Source organism: Neolamprologus brichardi, chromosome 15 (genome assembly GCF_056152115.1).
Source record: "Neolamprologus brichardi isolate AB-2024 chromosome 15, ASM5615211v1, whole genome shotgun sequence".
NCBI lineage: Eukaryota > Metazoa > Chordata > Actinopteri > Cichliformes > Cichlidae > Neolamprologus > Neolamprologus brichardi.
This window is the reverse complement of record NC_142118.1, coordinates 7,526,964-7,540,550: the sequence shown is the minus strand read 5'-3', so window position 1 is coordinate 7,540,550 and position 13,587 is coordinate 7,526,964. Positions and strand designations below refer to the sequence as shown.

Here is a 13,587-nt window from a genome sequence, read left to right as displayed (position 1 = left end):
CTTAATCTAAAACACTGTTTGGTGGGTGTTATGTGTCAAAGTGACATTCACACAAATGCCAAGGATTCCCAGCAGCACATTTAATTTTAAAGAGATGAAATGTATTCATTTCAAATGTCACCAGTTTTAATGTTTGTTGGCTGATGGCTGATCGGTTTGTATTTCATAGCCCAACAGAGTTCAAACATAGGATCCAGTTTTATACTACACCGCCCTCTAGTGTTCAATACAGGTAAATACACGTGGAAGTCAAGCGCTTGATGTTGCCTTCACGTACATTATTGCAACAGCAGCTTTTTTTTAGTTATTGTGTACATACATGACAGTTAATGGTACGCAAATATTTATAGATACGACATGCTGTTATCAACCACATACATACATATATTTTATCCAGTTGTGGCGTATTTAAATAGAATAATTATAATGCTCCTTAATATTATTATGTTCTGACGATCTCTTTCTCCCATCGCAATAGTAGTACAATTTTCTGCAGCACTCAAAGGCAACACAGTACCTTGCTGCTGCTTTCACGGTGTCCTCCTCTTGTCGCATATTGATCCAGTTAGCTGATCGTTAGCTTTTGTGCCAGAATGGTTTCAGTGGCGTGTCAGTGTTTGTCCGTTGTTTCTGGCTAAGGATAGCGGGGACTTGGTGGCTTTCATGTTCCGTGCAGCTAATCTAAAAACCATCGGCAAAGCGGGAACTGGCTGGTAGGTGGTGTTTGAAACCGCGGAGACGTAACATATTGTTCACGTCCACTCCACTCTCGTGAATCAGCCGGCTAGAGGCAGAGAGAAGGCTAGCTGCGCTAACAGGCTAGCAGCTAAGCTCTTCTGAATATTTTAGGGTGTGTTTGTTGTTTACTTTTTGACGGCGCTTGTTTAAACTAAGCATAAGTTAATGCCGTGAGTGTTATTACAGGTTAACGCTGTTACGTACCAGCAGTTGGTCAGCTTTAAAATTCTGTAGTTCAGGGTTTGTTTTGGAAGGGCTTGGCTAAGTAGCAAGAAAACGTTAGCCCTCGAAGCTAACAACTTAAAGTGCAAACTGAAGCAAGCGTCGATTTAGAGAACCTTGCAATCGCGGGCTATTAAATAGTATCGCCTGAGATTTGTTAATACTGTTTTTCAGCAGTGCACCCATCGTGTGTTAGCCCTAGCTTTGCTTGCTGGGAAGATATGGACGTTATGTAATGTGAATAATCACCAGGCTATAGTCTCAGATATTTTACAGCTAGCTTACTCCCATGTCCAAAGTTGTCACCGTCAGTTGGGCTTATCGACAGCTAGCTGACGTGATAGCATTTCAATTTGCATCTGTTTAGTCAGGAGTCGTCTCTTAAGTTTCCTTGCGGTTTGCCCATCAATAGGAATCTACACATAATGGCTACATTCTTATACTCTATACCAATACTTGTGCACACGCGAAATCTTTAGTGTTTGTAAGTGCTTTAGGTATCTGATTGTCCACTCCTGGTGTGAGATAAAATGGTATTTATCCTCCTTTTTGCTTAATCTCAGGCACTTTCGCCGAACGATGGACGAGCTGGTCCATGACCTGGTGTCAGCGCTGGAGGAGAGCTCAGAGCAAGCTGCCCGTGGTGGTTTTGGTGATGGAGGTGACCATGCACTGGCAGTGGGCTGTCTGCTAAAGAGACAGGCTCGGAAGCGGAGGGGTAGGAAACGACGCTCAGACAACCCACATCCACCGTGGGAGACGGGCCACCTCAGTGAGGGTTCAGAGTCCAGTGTGGAGGAACATAAGGTGAGATGGGGTAAATTGAATAGGGACTGTGGGCGAGACACATCTGTTTGAAACCCTGTGTCAACAGTCTTACCTAAGACCAGCTGAGCCAGTTTTACTACATTTGAGGATGTAGTTATCTGGCTCGCTGTAGCTGTTTTGAGAAGAGGAGAAAAATGTAACTGGGGGGGGGGGAGAATCCAAATCATATTAAAATAGTGTGGCGTTTTGAACAATAGCAAACATTTTTATTTGGGTAAAAATGTGTCTGTGTTTCATAAATCCGGCCCCACTGCTGTTGCTTCTGTCTTAGCTGACATACTTGTGTTGATGCAAGTGTCTTAATTTAGCATCAGCATCACAGCCTGGTATTCACTACAGTGTCATTTGTTGCAGGACTACCGTGCCAGTACAGGAGCAGTCTCTGCTGCCAATAGCCATGCCCGTGACAACAGTGACTCAGATGAACAACTTGGCCCCAAACGGCGAATCCCCTACACAGCCGACATGGGGCGAAGTAAACGGCCGCTCTGGCCGGATGACCTAGGTGTCCTGGGCTCAGCAGAGGGGACTCGAAGCCTTAGGCGACGACGTAAGGTCAAACGCATGGCTGTGGACCCACCCATAGATCCAGAACCTCCCACCTCCACTATGCTTGGGCCACCGCCTGTACCCAAAGCCCGTGTTGGTGGCAAGCCACATAGACTGGGTGCAAGTGAGGGAAGAGGTGCCATGGAGTTCTGCGGAGGTGGACTGGTAGAGCCAAGTGGAAACAAAAACAGAGTAAAAAAGAGGAAACTGGCGACACACCGGTTGGGAGTGGAAGCTGCTGATGAAGGGGTTGTGGTGGAGAGTGAAGACCCCGTCTGTTCTCCAACAGACGGGTCCAAAGACAAGATGGAGCTGGAGGAGCAAAAGGGTTCGGATGAGGACATGAGTGACAGGTGGTTAGTGTTTTGCCTTTCTTTTTATGCCTCGTAATTCCCGATGTTGTAGCTCCCTCTGTATGTGCTACTGTGTGCGATTTTTATGGAGTCTGAGTGTCAGTTTGTGGTACTGCAGGCAAGGGAGTGTTTGGGGCTGGTTGTCTAAAATTAATATCTTTTTTTTAATGTTTTTGAAATGTCTGAAATGTGTTTGGTGCATAGAGCACCAAAATGACTATTTAAAGCTAAAATGTTGCCAGTTCCAGACTAGTTAGTTCTCATGCATGTTCTTTGATGGCTGCTTTCATTTAGAACGTTTTGGGAACTTATTTTATTGAATGAAAAATTGTTGAAAAAAAGAAGAAAAAAATCTAAATGGAAACTTGCTAACTACCATCTAGCGTTTCCCTACTCGTTATAGGGCTAGTAAGGTTATTGTTATGGTATGTGATGGTAATGAACTGTCTGGAGTCTCTCATCCTGGGGCTAGACAGCCTTTTTCCATCATGAACTGCAGCTGGCAGAGGTAGTCCTTGTTCTACTCTTGAGATCCTTTGTGAGCTGAAGGGGGACTCGAACAAAAATTGCCACCAGGTGGATAGCTGTGCTGAGCTCATCAAGGCTGCAGAGCAGAGGAAAGATTAAGGTTGCCTGTTGTGTTATATATTATCAGAAAGTGTCTAAGGTATTATTTATTAGCATTAATGTTATTTGCAAATGCATGGAATATGTAGATTTGTGATACAGTCATGCAGTGGAGAAACACTTGGTTGAATTTCCTTTTCCACCCTTTTTTTTTCTCAGTGAGACCAGCAGTGTGAGTAACAGCAGTGATGGAGGCCTCTATACAAATGATGAGGGGAGGCAAGGTATGTACTGAGATATGTACTGAGGTATGTGTCAAAAACTGTCTGGCATGTTGCATAGAAGTGCACACAGAAGGGAGGATTTTGTGAAAGGGTAAGGGTCCGCATCTGCACACAGTGGTTGTGTTGGGTTGTGTTTTGTAGGAAGTGCACACAATCTAATTTTAGGGTATTTTCATGCCTATAGCTCGCATACTCTGGTCCAAGTCAGTTGGTGAGTTTGTACTTGTAACTTGTAGCTTTTTCCTGTGGTTTGGTTTCTATTGACGCAGAAAAAAAACTCAAAGTGAACCAAAATGGGTCAGTACAAACCACGTAAGAACATTTAGTCCGCTTATTTTGTCTGGAGCGCGAGCAACAAAAGTAAGTACAGGAAGATGAAGGTGCTGTGTTCTGGCTGAGTGTCCAACATGGGGAATTTACATTAATTTTACAGCTAGTTGCTAACCCGCACTGACTGTTTGTACTGTTTGTGAATAACAATGGTACTCTGCCGCACCCCAGAATGCAAAGCACTCCTGGCTATGTGAAGATGTTTAGTTCAGACTTGCAGCATGCGCCTGGTAGTTGACTCAGATTCACACACCATTTGGAATCAGACTTAGACCACCTCCTCCAAAAGCGTTTGGTGTGGTTGTTTGATCTGTACCTGAGTGCGATTACCCTGCACAAGTGAACTGGACTGAGGGGGGAAATGAACCAGAGTACAGTTTAAACAGAAAAAAACAGCGCAGGTGTAAAAACAACATAAAAGCACTTCTCTCAAACATCTTGCTAGCTTTTAGAAACTGTGTTCTCCTCTTTTGTCGTTATTGATTATTGATCCTTCCCAGTTATTTCTAAATATGGTGAAATTGCTTTTTATTTCAATTTGTATATGAGTTTAAGCAGCTTTTCTGTGAGGTCCCATTTTTCATACTCCTTCTTTTAGGTGACGATGAGCAGAGTGACTGGTTCTACGAGGGTGAGCCGGGCTCTGGTCCGGGGCCCGGGGGTGCTTGTGGGATAGCAGGAGTTGTTCCCTGGTGGGAGAGGGAGACTGGGTCAGAGGAGCTGGATCTAGCCGACCCCGTCTTTAACAGCATTCTCACTGGATCCTTCCCACTCATGAGCCCTGGTGCACAGAGAGGTAAGCTTCTGGTGCTTGCTTTCAGAGTCACATTTGAATCACTTAGAAACTTGGACACAATGGCAATTATTTTTCTCCCCCTCCCTTTTTTGGTCAACCATCCAAAGCAATGGTGGCTCTAAAGAGGGGTAAAGAACAGACTGTAGGTTTGTATGTAAAAGGATGTAAAGAGTCATTAGCTCATTTAAAGATGCCCAGATTTGCACTGGGAGAAACAAGAATGTACTGAATTTCTCTGAGCTGGATTAGAACTGGGATATGATGCTCCTAGGCAAGAGGATGGGCAAAGAGGAGTTTTATGAATGCGGTTGGTTTGACAGAGAGAGGACGGGGACTAGGTGGAAACCGACAATCTCCTGTGGTGCCCCCTAGCTGGAGCAGATGGAAGGAGGAGCTTTCCATCTGCTCGTGGCTCAGGAGTTGGGTGTTCGTCTTGTAATCGGAAGGTTGCCGGTTCGAGCCCCGGCTTGGACAGTCTCGGTCGTTGTGTCCTTGGGCAAGACACTTCACCTACCGCCTACTGGTGATGGTCAGAGGGGCTGATGGCGCGATATGGCAGCCTCGCCTCTGTCAGTCTGCCCCAGGGCAGCTGTGGCTACAACTGTAGCTTGCCTTCACCAGTGTATGAATGTGAGAGTGAATGAATAGTGGTATTGTAAAGCGCTATATAAATGCAATCTATTATTATTATTATTATTATTACATATAACGTAATATAATATCTAGTATGAGGGGCAAAGTGAAGATACTGTGAAAAGTTGTTGCAGTCTCACTACAGACCACTAGGAGGCAAACGGTTCACACTGACATATCAGCATTACAGCAATAAACTGATGTATGGAATAACAGAGTAACATTTCCTAACAAAGGCTTTGTCTGCAGCTTTAAGCACCGAAAAGAACATTTTTCAGACTTGCGCTGCATGAAGCTGTCTTTCGAGTGTCCTCCAGTTTTGGTAATGACAGTACCTTTAATTCCCCCCCCCCCCTTCACACCTTGTTAGTCGTGACATATCATCTCCTACCTATTTTCCAACCAACGTGGTGCTGGTGCCTAATTTATTTTCACATCAGTGCCCAAAAACTAGAGCCCACATCACACAGCATAGTTGCTGAACTTAAAGCTGGAGTAACTTTGCAGATTTGTTAGACCACAGGTTTATGCCACAGCCACCCTAAATTAAAGGTACTGTCATTACCACAACCATTTTTTATGTTGTTCTTAGCCATGATTTTTCAAATGTATTGTTTTACAAAGAACATAGAAAAAAAAATACTAAAGTTGCTCATTTTTGATTAAGATGCCAAATTAATTCACTTGAATTCCTAAACAGAAAAATGAGTGAATTCAGTTTGAAATCCATCGATCCTTTTCAAAATGGTAAATCGTTGAGAACTCGATGAAAAGGAAAGAGTCTGCATTAAAGCACTTCTTGATGCTGGGTATGCTTTGACACAAAATTGGGCAAAACTTAAAGTCTCACAGTGTGGTCATGTATGCTGTGGACCGATCAATTGCTGAGACTGATGTTTGGAAAATGTGCAGAGGAAGAGGCAGAAAACAGCTGTGCAGTGCTTCAAAGTTTTAGGTACTAAAGGCAAAGGTCTTCAGGATGACAATAAGCAGAGGGCTGAAAAAACGAGGCTTAAAGGAAAGGCTAGCTGCTAAGAAGCCATTGTTGAGACATCCAGGAGCACAAACACTGGACTGCAGATGCCTGGAATAAGGTACTGTGGGTGTAAAAGTTAAAGTTTAAACTCTTTGGTCCGCATTGTTGTGTTTATGCCCAAGAAAAGCTCCAGAATGTTTCAATGCTAGATGAAATGCACCTACGGTGGTGATTCCATTATGCTTCCATTTCTGTGAAAGCTCCAAAGGTGGCCATAAAAATGAAGCGTTTTGGTAATTATGTGTGAATTAGGACTATATATAAATTTGTTGAATTCCGTACATCATACTGAGATTACCTCAGCTTCCAGTGGATAATGCTCTGTTTACAAACCTGTTGAAATATAAGCTGGGATTTCAAAAGATGTATCAGTGTTTTGCTACCTTGAAATGTTCCTGACCCAACCGATTGAGTGATTTCACTGATCTTATCGTAAGGTTAAATAATGATGAACCTGCGCTGGTGTTTGTCAGGTTTCCAGGCCCGGTTGAGCCGCCTTCATGGCAACCATCAGGTACCTGAGGCAGGGCTGCAGGGAACCTCCAGTCAGGGCTTCAGCGAAAGATTGAGCAGACAAACTCAGGACACCCACGAGTGAGTTCTTTCTGCATGATCACTTTTTCCATTTTATGAAAGATGCTATTTAAATAAGTAACCTTGGTGTTGAAAATTAATAAGAGTAACTTAAAAACCTGCAGGATATGATCAAAATTTGTTTTTTACAATTTTATACTGACATCATAAAAGCATTTTATTTGACAACAGAGAAGCATGATGAGACCTCATTCAGTTTTTGCCCGTGTGTTAGCTAATGTGAGAAAGATCTTGATAATCCTGTTTTCTTTGGGAGATCTGCACTAGTTTCTGTGGTTGTCGAGAAGCAATAGTTTCTGTGTAATGATAGCATAATATCTCCGACAGGCCGTGGTTCAGCTCAGGCTCAAGGAGAGAACATGGACAGGTAAGCTGTCTCTCTCTTTCTTTCTTTTTTTTCCCTTTTATTCCTTTTATTGTGGAATAAAAGGGTTTGAATCCACTCAGAGGCCATTCACTGTCCTTCCTTCACCTGTTCTCTCTCCCCAGCTTTCCTATCCTCTCTACACCGACCTAAAAAGGCTAAAAAAAGCCTCCAAAATGACTTTAAAATGCAGAATACAAAGTTCATTCCAGGGGTAACTCGCTCTTTTGTGTCTCCCTCATTGCCCCTTCAGTTGCACTGGGACCCACTCTCAGACAGAGGGCATCGGAGGACCTGCTCAGTAAAAACAGCAAGCAGGTGAGAACAGTTTAACTTCGTTGGGTTTTTTGTTTGTTTGTTTGTTTTTGTTTTTGTTAAGGGATGATAACTTTTCTTGTTATTTAAGATCAAATGGGTGCTATCATATTTTTGCGTGTCTTGACTGGTTTTACAGACAGACCAGCGGACACCTCGGTTCGCTCTGCACAGGGGATATCAAGCGGAGGCGCAAAGCAGCCCCCCTTGGTTCCACTGCACCTTCAGGTATTGGATGCACACCTAGCTTCACCTAGCACACCATCTGGCCCTTTATACCAACTGCTCCTTTTATTGTATTTTTGGCTCTCTTCTGTTCTCCTCTCCCCCTCCCCCTCCTCCTCCTCCTAGTTGAGCTCAATATGTCCAAGCTTTCCTCCTTCTGCTGTACTGACTGGGATGAAATGTGCGCTTTAGCTGCATATTTGTGAGAAAGCGGATCTTTCTCCCTTCATATCCTCCCTCCTGCACAACCTTCTCTCATTAATAAAGCCCTTTCCTTCCTAAGCTTTGCTGGACAAGAGTCAGCTGGCTAAATCATGCTGCCACAGCAGAGATACTGGATTAGCCGTTAGCCACTCAGCCCCTCCACCGCCTCCAAAAAAACTACTCCTCTTACCTCTGGGCCAGTTTATCCTTTTGGAGGAGGAAGGACGAGTTAATGCTAATGTTGGCCCTGTAATGTATTTAGTCTGAAGCTATGTCGTGTTTTTGATTGTAATTTATACCTAAACGCTGACATTGTATCCACATTAGTGTACTGAAGTGTTTTATGAGATTAAGTTGGCTGTCATTTGTGGGTTAAAGAGTCATGCATGCTTTGGCTCAGGTGCAGGCTTCTTTAATTTATGCCCAGGCCCAACAGAAAGGTAAGCATTTGTGTTTAAAAACAGAAGACATGGAGCACACGTTAAAGAAATTGGGCAGACAAAAAAAGTGTAACCAAACATTAATTTCAACTTTATGAGGTCCTTATTTAAGGTGGGTGCTTAAAAACTTGGATAAAATCAGTTAAATAAGGCGGCAACACCCAGCAAGCACATGGAAAACATTACCACTGTCTGCTGGGCTGCCAAAGTATCATTGTGGCATATTCAGTGTTGCATTGTGTACATACCTGACACTCACTTGGCGCATATTTGTATTCTGAGGCCAAATGTCCTGGCGTGCTCGAACCCTCAGACGGTCGCGTCTGGAAATGATCTTGCAGCTTTACTCTGCCCTGCATACAAATGAAAGGAGGATTAAAAAGGGTAATAGGTTGCACTCTGTGACTGGACTGGGAACTTCCAGGAAGAGGGAGGACAAAATGATCACTGTCTGAGACAGACACGCATGATCTTCCCTTCACTGCTTGCATTTGTTACACCATTGAAAATGTGGCCAAGTCAATTACATGGTTATGTTTATACTAAAGCTGAACCACCAGATAGACAGAACGTCAGATCTGTAAACAAGAAAAAGGATTTTAATGTTTTAGGGTTAATGCATTGTAAATCCAAAAAATACTACTAGTAACTTTTTTTTTTTTCACTTTTAATTTCTTTAAAAGTGACTAAAAAGCATAAAATGTTTTGCCACAAATCAAATGTATAATGTTTAAAAAAAAGGCTGGCGAGTGGTTGCTGGTTGTAAGTAGGTTGACAGTAGGTAAAAAGACCTATATGGTGCTGCACTGTAAACCTTCTTGCAATTGCTTTGTTCACAAGCAGGCCGCCACTAGTTTGCATGCTTGTCTGCAAATTACTTGCCGAGCGCATTCTTTACTTTAACTTTGAAGCGAGACAGTCTTGCACTCTTGCAGACAGTGTGTTGCAACCAAAGCAAATACAAGATGGTTTTTGGTGCAGCACCTTATTTGCAACTGATTTCCCCTGGCTACAGCCGACAGCCACCACCTGGTTGAGATGTACAAATTTTTCACTGAGCGGTCTCTAAGCTTGTGTGATTAAAACATAACGGATCTAATATTGGACCTAATTGTTTTGCACATATCAACGTCAAAAAGCTTCAAAACAGCTGTTTTGCCTCAATATTCCAACCACTGGATACATTTCAGATGTTTTGTCCTTGATTTTTATGACTTAAAAAAAGCTAGCAGTTTGATAGTACTATGACAAACTAGTTATTTAACATTATTCTGGTGCCAATTTATTCCTGTGTAGTTCAAGGAATTTCATGTATTCAGTGCATCCTTGGCTCTGATGTATCTTGTCATCGTTTTATAAACCAGTTATTTATTTTTAAGATTAAGGTTAGAGGTCAAGTTTCCTGAAAGTCTTGTGACTATGATAACAAAGATGTCACCTACATTTTTCAAATTCATACCATATGCACATCTACCAGGAGACTGAGAGGGTAGCACTGGCAGCCACCAGTACTTTTCCCCCTTCTAGTACAGTCCCAGCTAAATGGACTGAAATTTATATAAATAGCCGTTCTTTACTCTGACTTAGTACTCGAAACACTCCTTACACTGTGAACTCCATTCACAGACATAGCAATAGTAATACATAGCAATAAGGCACTAAGGACAAAAGGCAAGTCTACCTTACTGTATTTGGGGGAGGAAAAAAATTTGTTGCTGGGAAGATGGCTAAGGTCTTCAGATGAGAGAAAGTAATCAGAAGAGTTTATGTACCATTTATCTGTGATTGAATTTCCTGTTATGTTAAGTTGTTTACTGCACTATAACTGTCTCTAGCTTTGTGTTTAAACTGTTTGTGGGGCATGACGTCAAACTAACTTTATTATTTACTCATTTCACGCGTACATTGTCTGAGCTGCTTTGAAGATCTCCTTTATAGCCGACGCTTGTACGGAGTGTTTAACATGGTATGAGTGAGGATGCGTAGGCAGATATTATTAGCTTTCTTTAATCTGTGAACTTTGTTTTCAGGAGTGGTCGCGGAGAACGCACCTCCAATCCCTGAGACCAACATGGGGAACCGCATGCTGCAAACCATGGGTTGGAGTCCAGGGATGGGCCTGGGTCCTGAGGGAAGAGGCATTACCGAGCCCATCCGGGCCACCCAGAGACCTAAAGGCACGGGTTTGGGTTTCAGCTGAACACAAAGAGTGAGGTCATGATAATATACCCCACCAAGGAGGGACGAGATGAAATTCTCCTCAGGGTTTTCAAAAAAAACACACACAAAGGTCTGGAATAATCCAGGCGCACGATCAACAAGAGAAGGACGCTGCTCATCGTAGCAAACGACCTGAGATGAAACAAAAAATAAACTTTCCCATGTTGGGGAAACTGCAAGAAGACTGAGATCTCTGCACAGACTCCTTAACATGTGAAAGTAAAGGACGGAAAGTGATCCACAGACAAGAATGGCAAACGCGTCTTCTTGAGAAACTCCATGTTGGAGAAAGTGATGTGATGTGATGTCTCATCCGTTACCTCAGATGCCAGTGTTACTGGTCAGAGAACTGGGGTGCTGTTGACTACATACAAATAGTATTGCTTCAGGTCGCCAGTGACGACGGCAACGGTTTTTCAGTCGGGCCGTGTTGGTTAGTGAATCAATGATAGGGTTTTTGTCTGATGTTGCACAATAATTTTAAAATCAATTGTTTGAGAAGGCTATACCTCAAGATTATTCTTATTTTTTTTAATTGTAATGAATTTAGGGTACGCTTTATTGATGTAAGTTTGGATATCTGGATGTTTTCCCTGCCCAATTCCTTTTTTTAATTGTTGATTTAATTGGAGAAATCTTGTCATGAGAATGTTTTTAATCTCTCTCCCAAAAAAAGAGAAAAAGGCTGAAAATCCAAGTTACAAATTTCTCTTCATTTAGCACCAGTATGCACACATTTGCACACGAAGCCCGAAGTTTCACCACACCCTGCTTTTCGTTTCATCGAACGTTATTTAAGGTTTTTAAACAGTGTTGCTGCAAACGTAGCCAAGCGTAAGCACGCTCTGTGACTTTACACAGTCACACGGTATGATATGAGCATTTTGGCGTTTCAGTGCACACACTTGAAGGAAGGAACCTGTGTTTAACCGGTGCTTTCCGCTTAATTTGCTTGATTAGACCTTTTCGCAGGATTGTGGGGAAGTGCGGGCTGGCTAACGTCTAATCAGACACCTGCGGCACAACACAGGAAGTCAGACGCATTTATTAAAATAAGTTGGCTGCTTACCTAATTGTATTATTTACTATGCAGCTGTTGGGTAATTTAACCCCATTAGCATATTGGCCAGACACAGCGGATTGTTGTGGATATATAGCTAAAGTAAATTTAAGTGCAGCTGAGAGAACAAGGGGCCAGAAAAAAAATAGAAAGATGTTGATTAGAAATGGTGCAGGATATTTAAAGTGTAGCAGTATTTCCTCTGAACAGCTTTTAACCTTAGGACCTAACTTACCTCATTAAACTCGTGACAGTTTAAAGACATGTGAGTGGAGCTCTGATGTGGAAGAAAAGCGTGTACAGTAGAAATTTAGCCTCTGTAAACCAAAACTGTTAAATCTGAAACTAAGCAAAAAAGACTAACGCATTAATTGTTTATTAATTTGATTTTAGATTGTCTTTTTTTTTTTTTTGTAAGAAGGCTCAAAGGTAACCTTCCTGATGATTATAATTTGATAAAAAAAAAAATCTCTACATTTTTACTGCAGCCCCAGGTAGAGGATGGATTTGAAGAAAGGGGGAAAAAGCCTGATTACTTAGGTTAAGGTGACTCAGCATTTTTATGAGCACTACATTTCTTTGACCTAAAGTTCTTGGGTTACTTTTGCAGTATGTTTTGGTCATTATACATCCGTACAGTGAAACGCTGTCCAATCAGCTTTGCAGCATTTGGCTGAATCCGCACAGAGACTATTGCTCTGTACACTTCACAGTTCATCCTGCTGCTTCGGTGAGCAGCCACATCATCATCACTACAGCAGGTTACTCCAAGTAACCAGGCTCTTCTGGAACCATCCATGCTCGTGCTTTAACACTGTGGTTATGTTGTGGATAATGGGCCTTTCCTATCTTCTCCATAAATCAACTGTTTCCACTAGGGACATCTATGTTTTTTGTTTGTTTAAAAAAAAATGTAATAGTTTTAAATGTCTAATCTGGGCTTCTTGTTCGGAAGGTTAAACGTTGGTTTGCACATTGTCGTAAACCCCCTGTATTTCCCTTCATGAAGGCGTCTCTTGATTGTAGACTTTGACAATGATATACCTACCTCCTGGAGAGTGTTCCTGTCTTGGATTATTGTGAAAAGGTTTTTCTTTGTCAAGGAAAAGGAATTCTGCGATTGTCAAATTTTCTCTTCTGTTGTTTTTCAGGCCTTTTTCTCTCGACCAGCGCCTTCCTTACACCAAAATGTACCAAATTGCTGATTTTCTTTATGTTTTTCTGCCTATAGAACTTTAATGGGTTTTGTGTTTCTTCTTTTTTCGGCCTGATGATGGGCTCTTTTTACTTGCATAGTATTATGTAGATTAGTGGTTTAATAAAGCAGCAGTTTATGCAGCATTTAAGTGTTTAATTTCTTTTACTAATTCACCCATATTAACAACAACGGGATTGAATTTTGAGAGTTGTCCTGTGGAGTTAAACCAATATTTTTGAGGCTTTAAAGTTGGTTGAACAGAGCATCAGGATCCGCAGTCGTTTAGGACGCTGAAATCAAGTTGTAAAACGTACATCATCAGTGAGGCAACTTACTCCGATCAGGATGTGAGCCCTTTAAGTACAAACCAGGAGAACTTTCTTCTCTGGTTGCTCTTGAGACGGCACGGTCGCACCTCCCTTTTGATGAAGAGAGCATTCTGCAAATAAGAACGTGGCCTCGAAATATTTCCAACTCTATAAACGCACACATCCCATGCACATGCTGACTCAACATCACTGAAATATGATGCTCGCGCTCTCTCCGTCTTCTTCCCTCCTCTCTTTTTCTCCCATCTTTTGCAAGGCTGCAATAGAAATCCCTCCTCTGTATCTGTGGGAATACAGGAACC

At 42.3% G+C, this 13,587-nt stretch overlaps 1 protein-coding gene across 4 annotated transcripts; it reads left to right on the top strand.

Moving 5' to 3' along the window:
- Positions 1 to 515: 515 nt before the first annotated feature.
- On the top strand, positions 516 to 13,099 carry gpatch2 (G patch domain containing 2). Of its 4 annotated transcripts, none has more exons than XM_006797211.3 (10): positions 516 to 713; positions 1,524 to 1,767; positions 2,143 to 2,690; positions 3,477 to 3,541; positions 4,470 to 4,667; positions 6,810 to 6,930; positions 7,258 to 7,297; positions 7,548 to 7,612; positions 7,749 to 7,837; positions 10,509 to 13,099. In XM_006797211.3, the coding sequence occupies exons 1-10, from the start codon at positions 664 to 666 to the stop codon at positions 10,676 to 10,678; spliced, it is 1,590 nt and encodes a 529-aa protein (XP_006797274.1). In that variant the 5' UTR covers positions 516 to 663; the 3' UTR covers positions 10,679 to 13,099. The 4 variants fall into 4 exon arrangements, with proteins under 4 accessions (XP_006797274.1, XP_006797273.1, XP_087708207.1 ...); XM_006797210.3 differs by having other exon boundaries at positions 2,143 to 2,693; XM_087852081.1 differs by lacking the exon at positions 516 to 713 and adding an exon at positions 748 to 850 and having other exon boundaries at positions 2,143 to 2,693.
- The last annotated feature ends 488 nt before the right edge of the window (positions 13,100 to 13,587 follow it).

Bases quoted from the DNA above. Each gene is read 5' to 3' on its own strand.
- gpatch2 (XM_006797210.3), top strand. From the start codon at position 664: ATGTTCCGTGCAGCTAATCTAAAAACCATCGGCAAAGCGGGAACTGGC. The intron at 714-1,523 runs GTAGGTGGTGTT...GCTTAATCTCAG, and splicing joins GGCAAAGCGGGAACTGGCTG to GCACTTTCGCCGAACGATGG. The intron at 6,931-7,257 runs GTGAGTTCTTTC...TATCTCCGACAG, and splicing joins CAAACTCAGGACACCCACGA to GCCGTGGTTCAGCTCAGGCT.